The sequence below is a fragment of the Hetaerina americana genome, unplaced genomic scaffold (genome assembly GCF_022747635.1).
Source record: "Hetaerina americana unplaced genomic scaffold, ioHetAmer1.1.p SCAF_19, whole genome shotgun sequence".
In the NCBI taxonomy this organism is placed as follows: domain Eukaryota; kingdom Metazoa; phylum Arthropoda; class Insecta; order Odonata; family Calopterygidae; genus Hetaerina; species Hetaerina americana.
Window position 1 is genome coordinate 3,358,145 of NW_027286752.1, and position 25,244 is coordinate 3,383,388.

General features: G+C 34.2%; 1 protein-coding gene across 4 annotated transcripts in view; it reads right to left on the reverse strand.

Moving 5' to 3' along the window:
- LOC139687320 (uncharacterized) overlaps nt 1-25,244 on the reverse strand; it is a 166,602-nt gene that overhangs the window by 4,718 nt on the left and 136,640 nt on the right. For all 4 annotated transcript variants that reach the window (XM_071584480.1, XM_071584479.1, XM_071584481.1 and 1 more), the window contains 18 exons: nt 24,505-24,690; nt 23,379-23,550; nt 23,147-23,242; nt 19,839-20,020; nt 19,271-19,471; nt 16,754-16,934; nt 14,432-14,640; nt 12,262-12,444; nt 11,758-11,906; nt 11,524-11,662; nt 11,059-11,244; nt 9,061-9,194; nt 8,790-8,949; nt 7,985-8,208; nt 6,714-6,979; nt 5,850-6,070; nt 4,082-4,258; nt 2,487-2,729 (listed from right to left, as the gene is read on the reverse strand). In XM_071584480.1, the coding sequence (XP_071440581.1) occupies nt 2,487-2,729; nt 4,082-4,258; nt 5,850-6,070; nt 6,714-6,979; nt 7,985-8,208; nt 8,790-8,949; nt 9,061-9,194; nt 11,059-11,244; nt 11,524-11,662; nt 11,758-11,906; nt 12,262-12,444; nt 14,432-14,640; nt 16,754-16,934; nt 19,271-19,471; nt 19,839-20,020; nt 23,147-23,242; nt 23,379-23,550; nt 24,505-24,690 (3,309 nt within the window). The remainder of the gene's footprint in view (nt 1-2,486; nt 2,730-4,081; nt 4,259-5,849; nt 6,071-6,713; nt 6,980-7,984; nt 8,209-8,789; nt 8,950-9,060; nt 9,195-11,058; nt 11,245-11,523; nt 11,663-11,757; nt 11,907-12,261; nt 12,445-14,431; nt 14,641-16,753; nt 16,935-19,270; nt 19,472-19,838; nt 20,021-23,146; nt 23,243-23,378; nt 23,551-24,504; nt 24,691-25,244) is intronic.

The following is a 25,244-nucleotide window of genomic DNA, read 5'->3' on the forward strand; positions in this document are numbered from 1 at the left end:
CCACAGCCCCCTTTGATATAGTGCTTTTCACCATTTTAAATAATTCCAGCTGTCTCATGCAACTGCTGAAAGCAAGCCTTGAAAGCATTTTCCAGAACCTAATTCACAGCCACCCCTCAAGTCATCCCCCTGCTTTTGCCTCATCTATCAGCATTTTTTTTCTTTTCCCTTGGTTACCTTCCACTGTGGAACAAGCTATCCTTCATTTGAATTTCAAAATATGGTAAAACCTTAGAAGTATGCAATTCAAGGGGATATAATTGGACTTCAAAATAAATTAACTTAAAAAGTACAGCATTTAAGTAAAGTAAAGTAAAAAAGTACAGCATTTAAGTAAAGTAAAGTAAAAAAGTACAGCATTTAGAATAGTACATGTATTTATAAAAATAGTCTGCATAAAATAGTAAAGTTTAAACTAGTAAGGTTTTTTGTGACACTTACTGCCATTACTCAGTGGAATTTCTTCATTGTATAAATAATAGAAACACAGTAATTCCACAATTACTGTGTAATTATTGACGACCATGGTTTCACCTCATTGTTATGCTTCCTGAGATTCCACACACAGTGGCAAAACAAAAAAAGGCCGCCAATAAGTATTAATTTAGGAATTCCTGTATTTCTATTATATTTATAGTTTTTTGTTTTATGGAAGGATACAATTTCTGCTAAAAATAGTCCTGGAAAAAGGAGGAATGCGAAAATATGGCCGTGAATCAATGAACAGAGGACTTATTTCCATGGACTTAACCCAATAGAAAAGAACAATTAATGTTTCTGGTGCAGTTATTGAAACAGTTTATTCTTTCACATGCTCTTTTCACACACAGCAGCTTTTTCTATGTTGATTTTCTCCCACTTCCATTTAAATCGGTAGAATAGAACAGTTTGCTTTTTCAACTCTGGCAAAGAACTCTTTATACATAACTCTTGGAGGCTCAACACACTGGGATTGAAATATGTATTACATTAAAATTTTTCCTGTTTCAACAAAAAAGACTATCTTGCATTTATTTTTGGTGCCACAATGCTATGCTTCAAATAATGGATGCACAAATTCAAAAGGTGCTGGCAAATACTAAAGACGCAAAGTAGTACAGTGAAGTGTAAATGATTTGCTTATGATAATAGTCTATTTATGTTTTCCATTGAATATATAAGCAAATTGCACTTTTTGCATCCCATTACTACAGTTTATTGTGATGTGCATTGTTGCATATTCAGTAAAAAAGTAAGAACTGATGTGCGAGCCTCAAGTTTCTTTTACATCCATCTTAATAAGTATTTGATGGTAATGGTGGTCAGATAAGCATTTATAACATTATATTATTTCATTCAGAACATGTCTCAGAAATAGTTATATATATATATATATATATATATATATATATATATATATATATATATATATATATATATATATATATATATATATATATATATACACACACACACACATACATAAACACAAATATATAGTGTGTGTAAAAATGTCTATATCAGATGTATGAGTGTAAAACTACGTCTAAGTTTGGATTTTATATGTATACATGTATATGTATGTATACATATATATATATATATATGTGTGTGTATACATATACATATGTGTGTATATATATATATATATACATAAACACAAATATATAGTGTGTGTAAAAATGTCTATATCAGATGTCTGAGTGTAAAACTACGTCTAAGTTTGGATTTTTTCAATTTTCATTACCAAACGCGCATTGTCATTTTTTCGATCTTCTGAATATTTTTGTATAGATAATGAGCGCGTTATCGATGGGAAAATAAAGTAATAGGTTAGTAATATTAAATGATTTTATGGGGTTTTTCAGTGAATTAATATTAGTGTTTGCACAAATAACTTTACCCTCTATTAAGGCACTTTGAAATATTGAAATTACACACTTTTACGCAAACATTGAAATTATGGCACAGCAAAATGCTCAATGGCAAACAAAACAGATACACAAAAGGAAAAACACATGCCAAGTAGTTGACATTTTTACATTCTACAACGTAGGTTTCATGCCTAATATCAATAATGCAGTCAATGAAGACTGATAAATAAAGTACCTTCTAAGTTGATATTCTGTTTACTTAATTTATATCATCCAATTATATTTAAATTTCTCATGTGAAAAGTGGCAGGATATAGGATCAGTTGGTCGGCCTTAGAGAGCAATCTAAAACAGCTGGAAAAATTTGATGCTCCCAGGTCACTCATTTTTTATAAAGAAAGTCACACTGTAACAACAGTGCATTGATCTCCATCCTATTCATATCACCAATCAATCATTACTGGGCATTAAAGAGAAATATTAGCCTTATAAAAAGAATGTAGAATAATCTGTCTATAAAAACCAGTGCCACACTAAGGTGAGTACTACAACTCATTGACTTAATAAATTAGGTTCCATCATCTCCCCATCTCTCTTGGAGCCAAAATCAGTAATTGGCAAAGCTGCACTTACCTGCCGCAAAGAAGTGGCAATGCAATCACACCCAGTGTCACCCCCTCCTATCACAATTACATCCTTGTCTTTAGCTGACAGACCACCAAGAGTGACATCATTTCCCATCTGCTTCTTCTGCCATGCTTCCAAGAATGTCATAGCAAAGTAAATGCCCTCCAGTTGGCGGCCCGCAATGGGAAGGTCACGGGGCCATGTTGCTCCCACGCTGAGCAGCAGTGCATCATGCTCTTCATACAATTCCTGCAAAATGCCATTTTTTATCCATCGCAAATAATGTCCCAAAGAGTATTGTGAATAAAAAGTCCTATTCCACTCATTCTCGTTCATGTAGTTTCAAGAAAAACAATATTGAGGCATTATTGCCTCCATAGGAGATGTTATGAATAGTTGGTGCATGTAAAGTAATCATGGTCACCAAAAGCTGTTCTGTATATCAAGCTGTACATTAATTTTAGCAGTTTTAATGAAAACCACTAGAGCTTTAGTAATTTTTTTATCAAATTCAAATAAAACAGATTTTATAGTTTCCATTATCAAATGCAATATTTTCCAAAAACTCATTTGTAATTTTTAAAATTTATCCTTTCACTTACTCTATTCAGAAGTTCTTATAGACCAACTGTCATTTACTGCTGATGTTTTCTTTTATTTATCTATGCCTCTTTCATAAATAAATGGAAACAGGACTACAAGGGAGTCACGAAGACTAATATATGGATTTGATGACTTAAAAAGAAGTTTTATGAATAGAGGCCAATTAAAGAAGTCCGCAATGCTAACTATAGTAAAAATTAAATGGTCTAACTTATGATATTTATATATTACATATTTAAGACATGTTTGAGTGATGAAATCAATATTTCACTGAAAACAAGACAGAAGCAGTTCCCACATGCAATGGATGAAAATGTTTAAATAACTTCGTCGATAGTGAAGTAATATAATTGCAAGATGAAGAGATTAGCAGATTGAAGAGTTGAAAGTTGAATAAAAAGCTATGTCAAACCAATGCTGGAATGGATATGATTGTTTAAGTTCAATTATAAACTATCTGATGCATTGGGAAATGCATTTCTCTCCAATGACCCTCTTAGTTTTGCACTTAAATTTGGTGGAATGAAGTACAACAGCTAAAAATAAAACTGCTCAGGAAATACGACATTTAGGTATCTTTGCTGGAGGAGATTGGTTGGCAACACTACAAACTACAATCATATAGCATGCACACTTTTAATGTGCAAAGCAGGAAATATTCGTATCCTGAGCCATTACACTACTAGGAACAAGGGGAGGTAAGAGACATGCCAGCACCTTATGTTCAGAAATTCCAGAATCTTTAGTGCGTTGCATAATTGGTTGAAAATATTTAATCTATAAATTTTAACTGGTAAATTTTCCACTGTCACCCATTACTACACAGAAAAGAAGTACATATAGTTCACCCCTACTATGCAGAAGTATGAGAAATTAAAGTTTTGAAAATATTTTGATCATTTGATAGGTTATGCAATTAAAACAATAACAGTAGCTTTAAAGTCATAATTCATCTGTGGGGGAAAAGCTCTCGAAAAGCAAAAAAGAACACTCCTCACCTTAGCAGAAATGTCTTTCCCAACGTTAACTCCTGTTTTAAACACAACACCTTCTTCCTGCATAAGTTTCACCCTCCTCTGTACAACTTCTTTCGATAACTTCATCGTTGGAATGCCATACTGCAAGAGCCCGCCCACACGGTCGTTTCTTTCAAAAACTGTGACCAAGTGTCCAGCCTTGAAAAGATATGATGGAATAATATAAAAACATGGAGGGCATGAATCATAAACCATGTGCAGTATAAAAATGTAGAAAACAAATGAGCACCCAAAGACAAGATCATGCAGATGTCAGTTAACATGTTGTCCAGAACTTAAAATTAATTATGAAGATACTATTCCCTAATAAACTCTGAGAAGTTCAAAGACAAATAAAATTTCATTACCATATACTTTATTGGCAAGCATTAGGTGTTATATTATTATCATAACCATAATACCTGAACTTGCCTCCATAATTTCAGAAGATGACCAATTTTGAAAGCCACTGAAATATAATAATTATTACAAGTATTGCAAAAATGTGCACCTTGAAATTTTGCCCATTGTTTTCAATATGTATATTATATGTAGTATGTTTCAAAGAGCTGTAAATATTGCAACAGCTATAGAGCATTTGTTAGTAATTGTAATATGGTAATACAAATGAATAATAATTGCATTATGATCAGCTGTTTCTTCTAAAAACACATTCTGCTCAGGGTATACTAAATATGTTCAAAAAGTCTCATTGAATTGCAATTGCAGTAAAAATCACCAATGCAAATGTCATTTGTAGTCATTTCAAAGTATTGCCTGGGATATAGGTAAATATTTGTTTATTTAGGTCAATTCTAAAGAAATGGGTTTTTGTCACAAATTAACATAAAACATTAAACTACAGTTGGTACCCATCTTTTTTTTGCATGTAATGGCTTTTTTGAAATGCCAATTTACTTTGTAGCTAATGTTTACCTGTTTATTGTTGTTTTTGAACTTTTTCCAGCCATGATGAATAATTAATATATATATATATATATATATATATATATATATATATATATATATATTGTGTTCGTCCTTTATATGTGTTCCTATCCCTTTTCCTTATATCTGTTTCTGTATATATGAGTATTTATTCGCCGTTTGGCGGGAGATTTCGTGTTTGAATGTGTGTGTGTGTGTGTGTGTGTGTGTGTGTGTGTATATATATATATATATATATATATATATATATATATATATATATATATATATATATATATATATATATATATCACAAGGTTATAATTTCTGGGAAAATAAACATCATCATTACTATTGCATAACTATTGCAAATAAACAATTATTACTATTGCATCAATAGTCCAAACTACTTTTCTTTTCATTATAAACAAACTAAACCTATCAGCATTTCCTTTTCATGTTTAGCCTAAAGCTTTTGAGTTAAGGTGACATATAAACCAAATATGCTGTTAAGCTACACATGCCAATGACTGCCTTAAACATTATTCCTTTATTGCAGAAATAATATATCCACCATTATTTGTCCTAAGGAGCATGACAAAACTACTATATTTTTAGATTATTAATATTCACTTCAATCAATATTCAACACTATTAATGTTCATCAGCAATTGAGTGTGGTCTTATGTAATGGGCAGTTATATCATCATTAGTTATAACCCATTATCAATAGAAATAAAAGCAAAAATAGGGGACAGCTACTCACAACTCTCTTAGTTGGTAGTAAGCATAGGAAAAATAAACCAATGCTAAGGGTTTTCACCTTATTAAGTTGATGAGCAGCCGCCATGCCGGCTGGTCCACTTCCAACCACAGCAACATGTTTCCCAGTCCGTTGTGGAGGGGGCTGTGGGCGAATCCAACCTTGCTCAAATGCATGATCAATGATTGCACACTCAATGCTCTTGATGGCCACTGAAGGCTCTGAGATTCCCAGCACACATGCACCCTCACATGGTGCTGGACACACTCGTCCCGTGAACTCTGCAATGACGAAAGGGGAACAACATCCAGTGTGACAATGATCATGCTAGATATTTTAACAATAACTTCATGGATCAAAACAGAATAGAGACTTAGTATAGTATACAATAAAAGATTTTTCCCAAACCTGGGTTTTAAATACTCCTCAAGGTGGAGACTTTTATAATGATAGAAGGGACCAAAAGCTAGTTGGCAAACAAAGCATTTAGTGAGAACCATGCAGATGCCATTTTTGCTTGGCAGATACTATTATTATTGGGCTTGCTTAGGACCAATACCAATTTCTATTATAATGTGCAACAAATCAGAAATTCCTCCCATTCCAAGTATTGCCACAATACATATATGTAGTTCAGCCAACACAGGCACTAAGGCACTCAATTCCTCAAAGATACAAGTTTAACTATTCTCTCCGAAATCTTGGGACTCTTGGGATAAAATCCAAGCTTTGATTAGAAGTCAAACCAAATTTAATTTATTCTTTTGCTTCAGGTTTTATGATTTTCAGTTGCATTGCACCATTTGGGAAAATAACATCAATGAATATCAAAAATAGCTATTGTATATTTCTATGCATTTTCAATCCATTTGTTCACTCCTTTTTACCCTAATTGGGAGTTTTTCACCTTGCCAGACTACCCACCTGGGAAATTGTTGGTCTGAAGTAGTTGTCCTAAAGCTTCCTTCCAATTATTCTGGAACACGAGATCATTCCATTTTGGAATAATATTCCCCAGTGGACAACCATGCGAAGACTGACAGAATGGTACACCACATTCCATACATCGAGCAGCTTGAACTCTTAAACCTTTGCGCACATGAGCTGAATCATAGATTTCCTCCCAGTCCTTTAGTCGTTTCTCAGCAGAGCGATAGGGAGCCATCTCACGCTTGTACTTCACAAAACCCCTGAAATATATTGAAGCATGAACAATATCATTAATAAAAGGAATAAAATCGCACTGAATATGGAAATTTCGTCCGTGTATTGAGTTTAAAATTTGCCAATCCCTAGGAAAGCCATCTATTATATGAAGTGCATAAATAATTGGATCTACAGTCATGGCTGATTTCCAATTGTGTTGTACAAAAATTTAGAGAATTTTGTTTTATCTGGAAATAGGCCAAGTACATTACGATATTTATTGAACCTTACAGAAATTTCATGAAAGGGTGAGCTCTTTGGATAAATATTATTCACATGATTCAAATAAAAGAAACATTTTGATCTAAAACAAATATATTAATTACATACAAATTAATATTATTAAAACAAAATTGATTTTCTCCATTATTATCATTTCATTAGGAAACAAATCTTTTATATTGCTTCTTTTTTCCAAATTTGAAATCAAATATCTTTTATAGACTTCTGCAAGGCATACAATTCTTGTACAGTGGTTAATCATGAAATAGAAAAGACATAAATATCTAACAAGTTCTTTTTGATTCTTCATCTCATAAATGTATAATTTTGGAATATTCTAAACTTCTGATATTTATTCCAACTTATTTCTCAAAGAGGAAAAATATCCCCACCAAATTCATAAAAAGATATAATATTGTATTCTTACAATAATTACTGGTGCAACAATTTAAAGGTTATTCTCCAAACTTTTTGATCGCCATATCTCCTGTGGCATTACCTAATAGCTTGAGCACCCTTGGCAAAGGCATTTGAAAGGATATCTTTATGGTTCAGTAACAATTGGCCATTTTGTAGCATTGCTCTTTATATTGCTTGGTAACCACGAATTTTAATTTTGGGTGATAGTGAGTGGAAACATAGCCTATATTCAACCTTTCAAATTGGTAGCTTTTGGGTAAAAATAAATTTAAACTGAAAATTCAGTCTAAAAAATATCCTGCTGAAGGAAGGTTTTCAAGAATATCCGTGCATGTGGTTTCACTAACCTGGTCTTGTCCAAAAGCTTTTCCAATCTCTTCTTTTCCATTGCTCCATCTTTAATCGTATCTTCAATGTCTTGAACCTTTGCTTCACCAGAACTGGGTTTAGAAGCTGGAGATCCACCAGCCTCAGCCCCATTGACCACATTGCCATCTTGCTTGGCCTTTTCTGCTGCAGCAGATTCTTCTGCCATTTGCTGCAAAGCTCTCTGATACTCATAGGGAAACACCTGCAAAATTGAGGAGAGTTATGGTTTTTCCAAAAAAAAACAGCATCAAAGCTGGCAATTTTATGTTCAAAAATTAAATGCTTAGTTTAAACAATCAACTAATACAAGTAGGAACTGATCAGATGGCTGGATTTCTCCATTTTTTTCTTACATACAAATCAAAATATTCATAAGTATATCATTAACATTCTACCTGTATGAGATCTCTAAAACATTAGAATAATGTGTGCCAATCAGTGACAAGTAATTTTACAATGGCAAAATTAATGTAGTAGATGCAATCATCTGAATGGTGAATTGCAGATGACAGTTAAAAGCTGTTGTGAAAGCAACCGCAAATGTGACATTTTCCATTTATTTTCATCGAAAAAGAAATAAAAACATTTTTGAAATGAGTTTGAAATTAGCCTGTGTAATTCCTTGGGCATACACATGATATACAACTAATGTTAAAAGTCTCTATTAATCATGTTTCACCTTAAATATTATAAATGGCATTAGTAATTTGATTTAGATGAATCTTCCCACTTATCTATTTCTAATTTTGGCATGAATGCACACCTATGAGTACTGTCACAAACCTTAGTGAACCGAGATGCTGGTTTGGGCCATTCATCAATTAAACCCTTGGCAATCTTTGAACCAGTTTTCCCATGGAATTCTTTCAGCAATAAAAAGACATAGTCAAGATCATCTTTTTTCTCCAATGGAAGCAACTCAACCATTTCTTGATTGACTTTTCTGTGAGAAAAACATTAGAGAGGGATTTTTTGAAATCAGGATTTAGTAGTTTTGGGATATTGAAACTCACATATTACAATTTATCCACACAGTTCAAGAGAATATACTAACTGAGGGAAAAGACCAGAGTCATCCAAGACATAGGCAATTCCTCCTGACATGCCAGCTGCAAAGTTTCTTCCAGTTATCCCAAGGATGAGAACACAGCCACCAGTCATGTATTCACAACCATGATCACCTACACCCTATGGAGAAAAAGAAATGTTTTAACAATTGTCAATTCATAAAATTAATTGATTGTACTTCAAAACCAATTTTATCATAGATTTATTTTAACATCCATTTATTTTCTACATCCATTCCATGTTTTTATGGCCCTGCTGGTCAACACACCAAGGCCAAAGGATTCACCTTTGATGCATTAAACATTAGTGATTAAGAAAAATTGGGTAAATAATGCAAACATGATGCAACAAAAACATAAATGGTCCAAAACATTAATTCTAACCCATACATTTATAATAAATAATTATCATCATTTTAAGAATGATAATTAATAAACATTTTAAGGATAACAGTTGTACAGGTTTTAATTGAGACATTCAACTATTTAATTTGATGACTTTTCATCAATTAGCAATTGTATTGATTAATTTCCATCCAGAAAACTGACTGATATTGTGCCCATCAGGGATGGGGCTTAGGATAATCGTCATAAGATCAATTATACTTCACAGGATTATAGAAACTAAAATTTATGAGACCTCAACTTTCAAGAAAGTTTCCATTAGGCACATAATTTTCAAATATTAGCAACTGAATATTCCTATTAAATGCTGTAACATCCAATACACCAGGTAAGGCAGAGCTGTAAACACAATATCGTCTAGAGTCATTGAAACAGAAGAGGATTGAGTCTGATGTAGAGCATCTTATTACCAGCATTTCACCTTGCATTCAAACAATCTTCAACAATTTTCTTTCTTGTCTGTCTGTTTCATGGCTTTGATATTTTAACATTAGTCAAGTTCTACCGTGTAGATCCTTCACACATTATTCTTTAACATCAAATTTTGCTTTTCCTGCAAAAATTGCAGAGTGTAAAAATCATATGCCTTGACCGAGATTCCAACCCGGATCCCTCGATGTCTGGCCAAGTGCTTTAGCCACTTAAGCTGTCAAGGCATCCTCTTACACCCCAAAATTTTGGGGGCTTTAAAGGAACAAGAGCACTGGGTCAGATACCAAGGGATCCGGGTCCGAATCCTAATCAAGGGGAATGATTTTCACTCTCTGAAATTGGTTCACTGAAATGCATATCAGCGGATAACTCCATCAAAAGTTACTGCTGCGGCATCTCCTGCAGTTTCTTAGAAATGCTTTTGCAATTGGTTTTTCCATGAATAAAACATTATATAGCCTAAATGAATAAGAGAAAAAATTGCACAAAACCCTCAGAAATAGAGCAAGATATTTACTAGCAACAGGTGAAGCTTTCTTTGCCAGGGATCAACATCAAATTTACCAACTTCCACTTGAAATTTAGGGGTAAAATGATTACACAATACCATTTCCCCTATTTACTTCTATCCATTTAGTATGAAAAATTGGGGTCGCCACACTTTATTGCACATTTAATGAATGAGCAACAGGAGAAGATGCAGCAAATGCACTAAAATAAAAAATGTACATATGGCTACCTGCATAGGCATATTACAAATTACATTATGAAGTACGTCTCCCCTCTGAAGTAGATATACATATGTTGAAGGCAAAGCTCCAATAGAAGTATAAATTGCGATCTATGTAATGAGCTAATTGCTGAAACATTTATGGGTTTTTTATTCTTTCAGCTAATGAACTATGATAGGAATCCATCAAATAAGTTCCCTGAATATCAACCTTCATTTGTGAAGATCTAATGTATCTTATGTGTTCATAAAAATTTTCAGAAACCCGCAAGGAAAAATCATACTTATTTAGAATTTTGTCACCCGACTTTCAGCTATTATTTGGATGAGAAATCAGATATGCCATCACCTGACTATTTCTACCCATGGAACATGATGAAAATTGGTAATCAATGAATCAAAGAGCAGGAATACTTACTTCAACAACAGCAATAGCTCCCGAGTTTCTTACTGAGAAACGTTCAGCTGCTATTCCCCTAAAAAAGGCTCGACCAGACGTGGCACCATATAGACAAACATTTCCAACAATAACATTTTCACCAGAGTTTTCATCAACTGGAGAGTTCTTTGGGGGATAAATTACTATCTCCCCGCCAGATAGTCCCTGGAAAATAATTTATTAAAAAGTTTACTATTTTGTAAAATTAAACATATTACTTACACTTTACTCAAAATTACAAGTAAGAATTGACTTTCAACAAAATTCTAATTTTGGTAAAAGAAAATTACAATACACATTTTATAATATTTTTGAAACCTGTAATAGCTATGCTTTTATTTAACACATGTTATTACTAACAATTATGCACAATCTTGATAATTATGTATAAAGGTTTATGGGATTACCTATTTGCTAGCATTTACAATCGGACTTTTTTCTTACCTTTCCAACATAGTCATTTGCATCACCTTCAAGGGTAACATGTACACCCTTAGTCATAAAGGCACAGAAGCTTTGGCCAGCAGACCCTTTCACATTTATATTGATGCTATTAGGTGGCAGACCATTATCACCATATTTCCTAAAACAATATGAGAACATCTTTAGTGAAGTATTGAAATTTAATTACTGATAAATCAATTTCAGAGGAAAACACTTCAACAAAATGGTACTTACATGGAGATGGTATAGCTTAGGGTGGATGCAAATGCTCGGCACTCATTTGATATATTCATCTCTATATTAATGGAATTCTGCTTTCCTTCAATAACTGGAGCAGCTAACTCCATGAGTTTCTGGTCTAGCCTTTTCTCAAGCTGGAAGTCCTATAAAATGGATACCAAACATAGAATCTTCTCCATATCTATATGGCATAACTACATTTTGAAATCTCATTTGACTATGAGGATTTCTGGCATTTATTTCAGGTTCAAATCAATAACCAAATTGGATATAGAGGACTCACAAGGCAAATCGCTACGTGGCAAATAAATTTTGTTGCATACAAAGGCAATTTATACGGAAAATGCTTTAATTTTCATAGATTCAACATGTTCATTGAGATGTAAAAATTAAACACCACGATACTTTTAGTTGGTATTAGATACATACAAAAAAGTGAATTCACTTATTATGGGTTACTTATGGTTCATTAGAAATATATACTATAAAAGGTTTTACCTGAAATTCAGAACCACCAATTATGTTTGTCCCAGGACGCATGTGGAGAGCATTCTTCAAAATAGGAGTGAAGTTCAGTGTTTTAGCCTTTGGGTTCCCTGTGTCTTTCACGCACAGCAAATCAGTCCTGCCAATAAGGTCTTGGAATTTTCTGATGCCAGCAGAAGCCATGTATTGCCTTACCTTAAAATATAGAAATAATGCTAAATTTTTTTGCAGTAAACTCTTGCTAATTTGGATTATATGGAGCAAGAGGTTGTGCTGATTGGATGAAATCAAGAGCAATCAAGGAATCATGGCTTTGGTTCAAGTTACCCCATGGAACATTTGCCCACTGGAATCATGTGCACAGCTGATCAAGATTGAGTGCTAATGACTCAATTTGATTCACTAGAGTCCAACAATGTAGGGGATCGAGATGGTGCGGGGGCTAACGTACTGGCTTCCCACCATGAGGGCGCGGGTTCAAATCCCGGCGGTGTTGAATATTTTTCAGAGGTATCTCGATCCCTACTTGAGGTGCTTTGTGGAGGGCACTTTGAGTGAGTACGCCGTCCGTCGGATGGGACGTTAAACTGCGGACCCCTTGGCGCTTTCGTAAAGAGTAGGCTAATGCCGACGCCGGGTTTCTCTCCACCCTTCATCCTTTCCTATCCATCCCCTATGGCGCAAATGACCTTAGCTGTCGGTCGCCTCCCCTCAAAACTACTACTACTACTCCAACAATGTAAAAAGATCACATTTAAATATGAAACAAAATTATTTGCATAAAATATATCAACAATTTTCTCCAAAAATTAAGGTAGTAGTAATTTATAAGTACCTCTGAACAAAACAATTGTAGGACAGACTGAATTGTATTACCCCATTTATTTAATCTATTTTCATTTTTAAGATAATAATAATAATAATAATCTTTATTTGCCCAGAAGACACTGACACAGTGTAATAGATACATCAGATAAGTGTATAGGACAGGTAGATAAGGTAAGATAGGTAATCAATCAAGAAATTATTTAAATAAAAGCGAGAGTTTAAGTTAAAAAAATGGCAATAGTTTTCTTTTTTTATTATCACTGCTAATCACTCCATGTGCAGTCACCTCTGTTCTTCAGCATATTTTAGCATTGCCATCCACTGTCAAAATATTTGCATGCATAATTTGTTGATACTGCTAAAATATTTGGAAATAAATATAACAACTGATGTATTCTGATGTAGCTATGCAATTTGGTTTGTGGCACTTAGAATCCATTAGGTATTAGAGAAGCTGTTACAGATAAATGTTGCCCATGGATTTAATCAGCTATCTGTAGAACAATGAATCCACGAGAGCATATGTTTGCATTTTTTGTAATGTATCATATTTATGGAAATGAAAATAAATTGCGATTGCTGAGATAACATGTAATATTCAGGCTGCATGTGTGCATCAAATAAAATATTGTATGCTTGAAAAATCACTTGAAACATATAGTAAGATTAAAACAGAATTATCGGCCCATAGCGATTAATCCTTGGAAATTACTGTTGCAAAAATTGATGCATTATGAGCCTAGCATACTCTGAGTGAGTTCCACAGGGTTAAAAATAACACTCCCCTGGACATGATTAATATGTGCAGCTTGAACAGTGTATTTTGTCTCAGGAATCAGCACAGTAAACCTCCCACGCTAAATGCAAGTGCTGTTGCTACAAATTTGATTTCATCTTTACATATATTTTCTATAATTTCTTTGCAATAGCACATAATATTCTTATTTAGTTTTTGATTACAGAAAGAGGGGGTCATTTTATAAATTGAATTGTCATTTGACAACTCTGTGATGCATCTTGAGGGGAAAAAACAAGCAAGTCTGAAGTATTTTTGCTGAGAAAAGGTCGAGAGTATATTGATCCATACTTCATTAGCCACTCAACCCAAAAGGAAATGGTAATACTAATATGGAAACATTATTTCACTTCTTAAATTACCTGATATTTGTTAAATGAATTGCCTCAATTCTGTAGAAAATCATGCTTCATTTTACGTTATGTAACCAATGAAGGTAGGTTTCTGATGATTCCAGAGACTAAGCATTGCCACATTTTTAGCCCTACCCAAACACAACACATTATATACCCTAACACTACTCCATATGAAGCAATAAATTACATAAATCAGTCTTACCTCTTCTGCAAGCATGAACAAATAGTTCACGACATGCTCTGGCTTCCCTTCAAACTTTTTCCTCAGAATTGGATCCTGGGTTGCAATGCCAACAGGGCAAGTATTAAGGTGACACTTCCGCATCATGGTGCATCCCATTGCAATGAGAGGAGCAGTACTGAATCCAAATTCATCAGCACCAAGCAGTGCTGCGACAACAACATCAAAACCTGTTAAAAAATAAAAATTTTGGAAGGTAAGTAAGTTTTCAGGACAACTATTTCAATCTAAATGCTGTAAGGTAACATATTATTTATAGATCAGTTCCAGTAGGTTCCGTTCTTAGTTCTAACACACAATGGCTTTTAAGTAGCCTTTCTTCACATCATAAGAATTTGCTAACATAAAAATGGCATAAGCAGAAGTAGTATTATTATTTATCTTTATTTTAAAGTTAAATAAAGCTTAAACTCTCATATACTCAGACTAATCAAGAACAATTTTGGACAAAATATCTACATAACAAATTGTTTGATGACACCCATGAGACATGGGGACAAGAGACTCTTAATTATTTAGGATGAGAGAGAATAATTAACTAAGATAATGAATATTCCAGTTAATCCTATCCCTACTTAAACAATATAGACTTCATGGCTTGCATTATGATGATATTTCATGGCACGTTGATTGAATTGTATAACAATACTTTGATGCACAAATGTTAAGACAATGTGCTCGTGATAATTTATTATCAAGTATGGCCTTTGGTTGCCTAAACTACAGGAAACAGAATGTTCATTAACTATTTGACATAATGATTTATTGAGCTTGAACATTTGTCAGCTTAAAACAGGCCCCCTCTACAAGCCATCTTTCAATCCCTGTCAAGTGAGTAGGCAAGGTAACACTTTGCCTACATATGGCGTGATGAATAAATAGATAAACCAGAATATACATTTGTGAAATTATATAAGTATCACCAGCTATTGCACATAATTTTTCAGCTGTTGCTTCCTCTGATTCCATGCTACTCAAATAAAAATTATAAATTAGGTCTGCAGCTATTGCTTATGAGGATGTGTCGCATTTTGGGTATGTAAATGCTTTTGTATAAATCTAGTAAGTGACCTGGGGTGTGCTCCATGAGTTTTATGTCATCGATTCTAAGGTATTATGCACATAAATCTACATGCTGGGCTATGGGAGATCATCAAATGTATCCAAATCCATATATCATGCTACATATTCTTCGAGGTAAGTGATGAGGTTTAACCAATACAAGGATTTTGCAATTGGGGCAAGATACCTCGTTAATTCCAGATTTCTGAATGGGGCTGTGGGATCTTTTGAATCAGCTATGTATTTTTGTGTTGAAAACATCTGTGGGCTTGTACTCAAGGTTTTAGATGGTGTACTCCAGTCACTTGGCAGTTTTGGAGTAGTCTGGGAACTCGACTTATATTTTTTACTCAGAAGAGATAAGTGCTGTATTTATTTTAAAAATATTCTGCATCAGTGATTTTTAAGGATTGGTACCGCCAATTGTTCTTCAGAATATGCATTAGGTCTAAAGGGTAAGGTACTGGGGCTATTCGTTCAATGTGTTTTAACAGCCATAACAAAATGTACATTATTCTATTATTTATTTATGGCCTCTGAACCATTTGAACATAGCGGATATCACAAGCAAAGAAACCTCTAAAACATTAAAAACCTTTCCTTTGGCGGTGATGTTCTTACAAATTGTAAAAAAAGTGACATCACGTTGGAACTATTTGTTTAATTTTTTTCAAAGCCAAAGATATATTGTTCCATTTTTTATATTTCCCTTCATCTCCTGGTATTCTCCACAAGGTGACGACACATCTACTATGAAAATTAAGCTCTTTTGAAAAAATTTGCAAATTTTCTTGGTACAGCTTCTTTCAAGGTAGATAGAAAACATCAAAAGACATATCACTTGTCAGATGAGCTTACTCTTCTTTAAAACACTAAGACTTATTTCTCATTATTTCTCCTATTTAATTTAACCAGACATTTTAGAATGGTGCTTTGTAATCATTAAATATGCAGTTGAAAATAAGGACAAAATCAAATAGGTTCTGTAATTAATTGGGAGTAGCAACAAAGCTTATGAAGTGAAAGGATTACAAGATTAATTCCTTAAGATCAAGGAACAATAACTTAATTAACTACTTGCTTTATGAAATATTTATAGATGATTTTACATAAAATATAATTCAGATTAATCAAGTGCTTATATGCTAAATCTTTTTATGTCATCTTTGAAAATTATGGGTAAATAGAAATGTAACTCATTCTATTTTACTTGCTTTTTACCTGTTCTCAGTTGGCCATCAGCTTGCACAACAACTCGAGATCGCAAATTATTCAGAACTAGGACTTGGTGAGTTTCAGCAATACCCAATTCCCATGGTAGCCCAGCATTTTTTATTCCAGTCCAACTACTGGCACCAGTGCCTCCATCGTGCCCTGAAATAACAATGTGTTCTGCTTTCCCCTGAAATAAAAAAAAGCATGCATTGTAACTAATGAAAATAACACTGCAGTCACTCAAAGAAAAATAACCTCAAGTAAACCAAAGATGGACCTTTTACTATAATTTGTATTGAGTTTTTCCCTAAAGAACATCAAATAGCACCAAGCCCCATGTCTCAATGTTTGCAAATATATTCTCAACAGTTTCATTTTCAGGTAATATCTTGAAGACTTATCGTCCTCATTTTTCTTGCAACCAATAAAAACTGGGTCAAACTGAAATAAAAATTTCCAGCATTTGCTTTTGACTTTAACTTAAATGCATTTTAACTTGTATTAAACTAAAAAGTATAAAATAATGACATATGAGTGAGAATGTCAATGAATGAGATATATTTAAGGTCTGGAGACAATTGCCCAAATGCCTTAATATGCTAATAATCTATTTCAGAATGTGAATATGAACATTGCATATACAAAATATTTTAGAAATCCAATAGGAAGTCCACAAATAAGGCCATCAATCCTAAAGCTGGTAATCGCAATAACTATTGAACTGTGTATTCCCTTCTGGATTAAATGAGCAAAACAGCACATGTTGTTAGGAAAAGGTAGCTGGCAGAGAGCCAGGAAAGTAACTAGTGATGTGTTCAGATAAGCATGATGTCAACTATCTTGCCTTGGGCACTTTTTGTGAATAGCATTTTGGCCAGTCTGAGTCACTAATGAGAACAAAGAGAAAGTATTTCCACCATTCATTAATCCAGGGGTAAACCCTGGGTTAATGAATGGTGGTTAAAAAATATATAAGGGAACACACAAATATGAACTCTCTTTTTTCATCTTCTTATTCGGGCCCATAGTAACATACCTGATGATTGTATCCTGTATTCTGATGACACTGGTTTTATTAATAAATGTAAAAAGTCTGAACAGGCACATGAAGGACTGAAAGACATGCAACTATAAGCTAGTGACTGGTTCTCATCCAATAAACTATATTTATACAGTGAAAAACACAATATCTTAAATGCAACCTTAGAAATACTGGTAAAGCTTGAAGCTCTGTCAATCTTATTGGGATATTAATTGACTTTAATCTTTCCTGGAAAAGTCATGTGATTGCAATCCCCAAAAAAAATTCCAAATGATCCTTTCCTAATCAGGAAACTCAAGAGCTGTGTTCCTGAGGAACATTTGAGACTTGCCTATTTTGCTTTTTTCCAGTTCTCAAAGTCAGTTTATGGCCTAAGGCTTAAGGGACATGCAAGTGACACTAAAGCTCTGCTTGTGCTAAAAAGAAAGCAGTTAGGATTATAACAAGCTCTGGCCCTCATGATCACTCTCACCCACTATTAGTCAGGCTAAAAGTGATATCAGTCTTTAGCATATAGATTTACCAGTGCTATATTCATCTAAAAGATAATGTAAATAGCTATGTATTAGGAAGCAGTATATACAGCCATAAAACAAGGCCAAGAAATATGTTAGATATTAACAAATGCAGATTGTTCAAATCTACAACTAGTAGGATAACCTAGCCTTAAAATTCTATTACTATCTTCTTCATACTGCAAGAATGACTTGCTATAATAGGTTCAAAACTGTAATTGAGGATTGGTCGATTTCAAACCCCTTGCATTCTTTAAGTGAATATTTTGAACTGGACTTCTCAAGAATGAAATAATAATGAATGTGTATCTCTTCACCACGGCATAGCATGCATGCATATGCATGGATTTATATGTTTTTCTTTTGGCAACATATATGGTGGTAAATGGTGCTCTTTGATAAATGAAGATAATTATTATTTTATTAAGTGAGTATTTCTTTGGTCTGGTAATTTCTCATTTTTTATGCATTGATTAATTGCAGTTATACTACTGCAATTAATTTTCATACAGGCTGCAAAATCTTTTTTGATAGAATAAAAGTATCTGCTTACTATTTCTAATCCACTCATTTCTTGTCCTCTCTGTTAATGAGTCTCAATCTAAATGGCTAAGAGTGCTAAAAGTCTTGAGGGTCAGAAAGAACAAAAATAATCTATTTTTAAATCCATATTATCAGGGATAAGTGAATATACTACAGGATAGTTCAGCTGAGGAAGTCCTATAAACTCCTGTGTGGCACCCACAACTGTTAATCGAATTAGTACGTTAGAATCAGACAGTTGCTCAAATAAATATTCACACAACCAGACTACATTACAATGTGATAGATAAGATTACTGTCTCATAGCTGTCTCACCATCAGTGGACATTATTGGAATTTTACAATTACCAATTACATATATATGCTAAAGTGTTTTAAATGGAAAATAGTAAAAATATGTGGTCTATGAAAAATATTCCTCACCTTGGCAACTCCAGCAGCAACAACTCCTACTCCAACTTCAGAAACAAGTTTCACAGAGATGCGAGCATTTGGATTGGCACACTTCAAGTCATAAATAAGCTCAGCCAAGTCCTCAATAGAATAAATGTCATGATGAGGTGGAGGCGATATGAGGCCCACTCCAGGGACTGAGTGTCTTGTTGCAGCAATGTCTTTGGTAACCTAAATTCAAGAGTTCAATCAAAAGACAATACATCAGTATGCATTTGAAAGAAATTTCACATAAATGAACTCTTTAACACAGTTAGGAAAAAATATGTGAGCCAAGCAATGTACGAGATGATGCCAAATTGTGAGCATTCCAAAATTCATGCCAAAAATGAGGAAACAACAGCCATTCCATTTTTACTCTCTAAAAATGAATTCTATGGTATTAGGCTTCATTTCAATGAATTTGTTTGCTTATTCATATTAGATTCAAATTATATTGTTTTACCACCACATTAGTAAGCAGTGTCTGAACATAAAGATATTTCAGGCGATGGCTGGGAAGTTCAATGAAATTTGGAAATTTTCATTTTTTTCCAACCTTGTATCCAGGCAGTTCTCCTCCCTCTCCTGGTTTGGCACCTTGGGCCATTTTAATCTGCAAGTCATCCGCATGTGCCAGATAGGAGCTGGTCACACCAAATCTCCCACTAGCCACTTGCTTAATTGCTGATCGCTTGTTGTTCTCTGGGTCCTGGTTCAGATACCGGTCTTCATTTTCACCTAATAAAAAGAATTCACGCGTTAAAACCAATTTTTGGATAAAATCATTGCCATGTACATATATAAGTAATCAAACTTTTTTTCAACTTGCTGCTTGAACGAGGTACATCATTTTTTTCTCACGGCCAAATTCAAAAGCTTTCGATTTGGTAAAACCCATTATGCTGTCAGTTTAGAAAAAGGCAGATATACATGAAGTTAAAGACTTGAAAAAATATTTTGAACACATAACCGAAAATAATGGAGAATGAAAGTTACTTTTAAATGGGAATAAAATTGAGACATAAACTGCTCATCTAGCTCAAAGATTACTATGGTAAAATTAACTATTGTGTCCAATATATTTACATTCTTAAGTAGAATTCTAGCAAGTCAGTCTGGAAGGTCAAAATTAAAATTTCTCACAAAAAAGAGCTAAATGAGTCCTATGGAAGGAAAAACTGCAGTAATTATAAGCCTTGTAATTATTTTTCGGAAACCTTTACTCTCACATAGTCTCTTGTCATAATAATAATCTCCAGTAATTGCAATATGACCTGAACTCTTTCTTTCGGGAAGCAGCAGTTTTTTACATTCAATACACACTGAATGAGGAAGAATCCACTCTTCAGGTGTTCCTCAGGTTACAGACAAGACATGCTAGGACCCTGAGAATACCTTGAAGTAATTTTTGTGACTCGGATACCTGATGAACAGCATATAGATGTAGTGATAATTTAGAAATAATAATAATACTTCAATTCACCAAGAGGCTATGCAGGTATCCAAAGACTCAATATTTGCATTAAAAAGGTGAAAGTGAAGCTCCGCATCAGTGACCTCATCAACAATTACATAGACTGGTGCTAGTGTGAGGATGCTGACCCAATGAACTATTTATTCCATGAGGGAATTTTCCAAAATGGCTAAATTATTAATAGAATTATTAGTCATTCATTAGAATAGACACATTATTCCAGATTCATTATTTAGATGGGTGAATTATCAATTGGTCTCAACAAGAAGCATTCTCTTCCTATCCTACCTCACGGTAGGCAGCTAATGCCATTTTCATACCATAAAAAAATTTCTTGCCACACTCAAAGAATTTATTTTTGCTTCACTTAACCTTGATTTGCTAGCCCTATGTGAGGTAAGAGGGTCATGATAGAGTAGATTAGGGGCTGAGGTGGCCGGTAACCTCTGAAAGGTCACCTCATGGTGGACCATACCTCATCCATGTCAGTCATCTATCCCTATGGAGGATGCAATATCTTTATTCCCTGCTATCATGTTATCCTCTGATTATTTGCTTTATAGGGGATGCTAGTGGATAGTAACAGGTATCATATCAAATCATTTATTTTGTACAAAGATTTGTTATGCAAATATAAGATACTAGGTAGCATCACTAATCATGCTAAACTTAAAACTGTATTTTGCCTGGTATAAAAGACCAAAACAGAGAAGTTGCCACCACTTGATAAAGATATAAATTTTGTTCAATAAAAAAAATAACTTAACCTACATGATTTAAAACAATAATGGCATGAGTTTTGTGACATTATAATGTTAATGTCCCTCCAAGTTAATGTTTCCACAAATGCACTGATGAGATATGAGAGCTCAAATATGCATATACTGGCATTAATTTAATCTTTAGCAAACTTTCCAGAGGGGTGGTTGGAATGAATGAATGAAATAATGAAATGATGAAGAAAAAAAATATTTATTTAAAGATATAGGAGAGATTTTTATGTAATATGTCATGAAAATGAGGCTATAACTAATTTGAACCATCTAATCATTACTATTTTAATCTATGGCCACATTCCCATCAATTACCATAAATAATCAGTAGATATTCTACTGTTTCTATATTGGTAGCTTTGGGAAGTCTGTTTATAAGGATGGAATTTTGTAAGTCTGTTTGTCCATGACTTGGATACCACCTGTACATGAAATTAGTCTTGGCTTAATTTTGGAAAAACCTGGAATAGTTGTTTTGCTTTAAACCATACCTTATCTCTTGACCACCTCATGCCTAAAAGACTAAATGTCAACTAACTAGAAGGACTTTTAATTTCTAGGCATGCATTGCATGGAGAATATACAGGGTCCATACAATAAGTATCGTGACTGGTTCTTTGTAGCCTCAATGGAGTGGTGGATGGGGGTCTGACTGGTCGGCTTGGTAGAGGGGTCCCCCACCACTGAAGTGCACTTTACTTCAGTCACCTCCAGGCATGTGTTGAGACAGGAGGTGAATTTTGTGATGTGTGATTGTTTGTAATGTCGTCGCGCCAGCATGGAGCGCACCGTCTAGCAAAAGTGAAGTTTTGCATTAAAGTCAGGAAATCTTGTGTCAGAGACCCTTGAACTCATTAACCAAACTTACAGGGATGATGCCTTAAGCCGCACAAGAGTTTTTGAGTGGCAAAAAATGTTTAAGGAAGGCTGGGAGCTCGTTGAAGACGAGCACCGCGTCGGACGCCCGACTACTGCTCGAACTGATGCTCAGGTGGCCAAAGTGAAAAAAGTATCAGACTCTGACAGGCATTTAACCATTACCTTTATCAGTGAGGAGACCGGCCTTTCAGTCAGAACCGTCCAAACCATTGTAAAGATCTTGTGATGAGGAAAGTGTGCAATTTTGGACTGCATCCAGGAAGATGAAGATTTTCTTGACAACATTATTACCTCAAAGGATAGCTTAAAAGGAGCTCAAAGGATATCGGCTCGACTCCATCGAGGCAGTTCAAGTGGCGACAACAAAGGCTCTCAACAATATCCCGGAAACCGACTTCCAGCGGGCTTTTTATGAGTGGCAGACACGCCGAACTAAGTGTATCAATGCAGGAGGAATGTATTTTGAAGATTATTAAGTAATTGCGATGCTAACTGCAATAAATTTTGATTTTTGCAATGAGTCCCGATACTTATTGTACAGACCCTGCACAATTTAATGTGATTCTTGAGATAAAGACCTGCCATAATGCACACTGTTGTTACAATTTTAACAAAAAAAAAACTCTTCCTCTTGCTCGGTGCTCTTCATTTTGGTAGTGAAAAACCATTTTCAATTTTGAGATGTATTTTGTTGAGACTGCTTAGAAACTGTCGCAACTGCTATCAGAGAAAGCTTACCTCCTTCGCCAGTGTTCGATTTCCCACCAATACGGTTCATAGCAATGGCAAGCGTTTGATGAGCTTCCAGAGATATGCTGCCAAAACTCATGGCCCCTAAAATTAAAAGCAAGTGAATCAATATTCATATGTACATAACTAAAAAGATTTTTTGAATAGGACAAATTTTAACTGGCTACAGCACATGCACATTTTATAATTTTATTGAAGTACACCGCATTTTTCATTTTACCAGTGACAAAGCGTTTGACTATTTCTGATGCTGGTTCCACTTCTGCCAGCTCCACAGGTTTGTCTGATGATACAATGTCTAATTGTCCTCTCAGAGTACAAGCCCTCACACTGTTCATGCTTGATTCTAAAAATTTATCATAAGCTGTTTGGGTTTTTCTTGAAGCTGCTTCCTGTAAAACAAATTCATAAAGAAAACAAATTAAGATATTACAATAATTTAAATGTCTTAATGAGCATCATTCAAAATTAGGTCTTTATTTCTGTTACAATTTTTCATTTTTTGTATGATGTTGTAAGTGATATATTAGCCTTCATACAGCTAATGGGAGAATTTTTGTGGATACATTAACATCAGGAATTCCTTGGAAATAGAAAAATGGCTGTAACCAAGCAATTTTTTATTGAAATTAAAACAATTTTCATTGAAAAAAAAATCAAAATTGTTATTTTTGTTTTGTAACTGATTAATATGGACATGAACATGGATGTCTATGGATAATTCTAGGTTTCTGCATTATTGTAGCTATCAGAGAGGGTGATCAGCCCAGGGTGGCACTTTTTTGGGGATAGCATCTGCAGTGGTTAGTGAACTGGGGCATATTACTCCACATGGGGTTAAAATGCAAATCTTGGAGGATCAGGGACAAACTCAAGGACTGCCCCGCATCACATAAACTATTTGTGCCAATGGGCATTTAATGAACGCAAGAACTAAGCACTACCATAGTACCGAGCAGATATTGAAATAATGATTACCAATTTGAAATTTGCTGTCGAAATGGGAGCAACCAGTATTTTCAGAAAATTTTAAATGGAAATTAAGTAGGAAAGAAGGATTTCAATGAAACATTTTGAACATGCGTATCACTATTTTTACTGAGCATTACTTTTCTTAATTCACATGCTTCTGAATTTTAAATAAGTAATTATTCTAACCTTTTGAATTAAATTAACTTCAATTAAGTATTCAATTGTTTCAGGCTCAACTTTGTGGAACAACCAAATGGACCGCAACTTGACTAATTTGTACCTGAAGATGATGACTAAGTGTTGAAACTAGTAGTACAAAAATAAAGAACAGTGGTAAAATACATTGTGTTCTTCCTTTAATAACTTATTAGTACCTGCAAGTTTGCAATGCTTTGTGGTTCATTGATGTGTCTCTCGCCACCAGCACGCCAATGCAAAAATCCAGGATTGCGGAGAACCAGGGTGTCACATTGATGCTCTGCATAAGACAACATGTGACGTTCATAAGCTTCTTGAGCCAACATTTCAAAGGTCACTCCCCCAATTCTTGAATGGGTTCCCTGCAAAATAAGCAATTAAATGACCATTATAGCTATGAAGACAAAATATCCTCGTATGTTCTAAACACAATTTATAATTTACATGAAAATCTTAATTTCCTGTGTCTTCTAGGAATAATCATTAAATGGCTCTATCCTGAGAAATCGTACCTTTTCTTTTCCTGTAACATGCACTACAATCAATGATAAAATACTTTATTGCATAGTTATCAATGGCACTACCACTGGGAACATATCTTAGATGATATTAGGATAAAATAGAATATTCAAGTACCATAGATTAAGGGTAATATTTCCTTCCTTAATTTCAGCAATATACATATGTGTGACTGTATTCAGGCAGGTTTAAATCTGTATTCTGCCATAAGATAGTCATTATAAGGCCAAAATGAATGATGCAATGATTTTGCAAACTGCTTTCCAGAGGAAATCCTTTTGATGGCATACAAACTTAAAAGGAAATCACTTAAAAGTCACAGTGAATATCATGAGGGGTTTCAAAATGATTTTCCCATAATGTCTCCTTGATAACGAAATGACTTATTTCTCTGTGT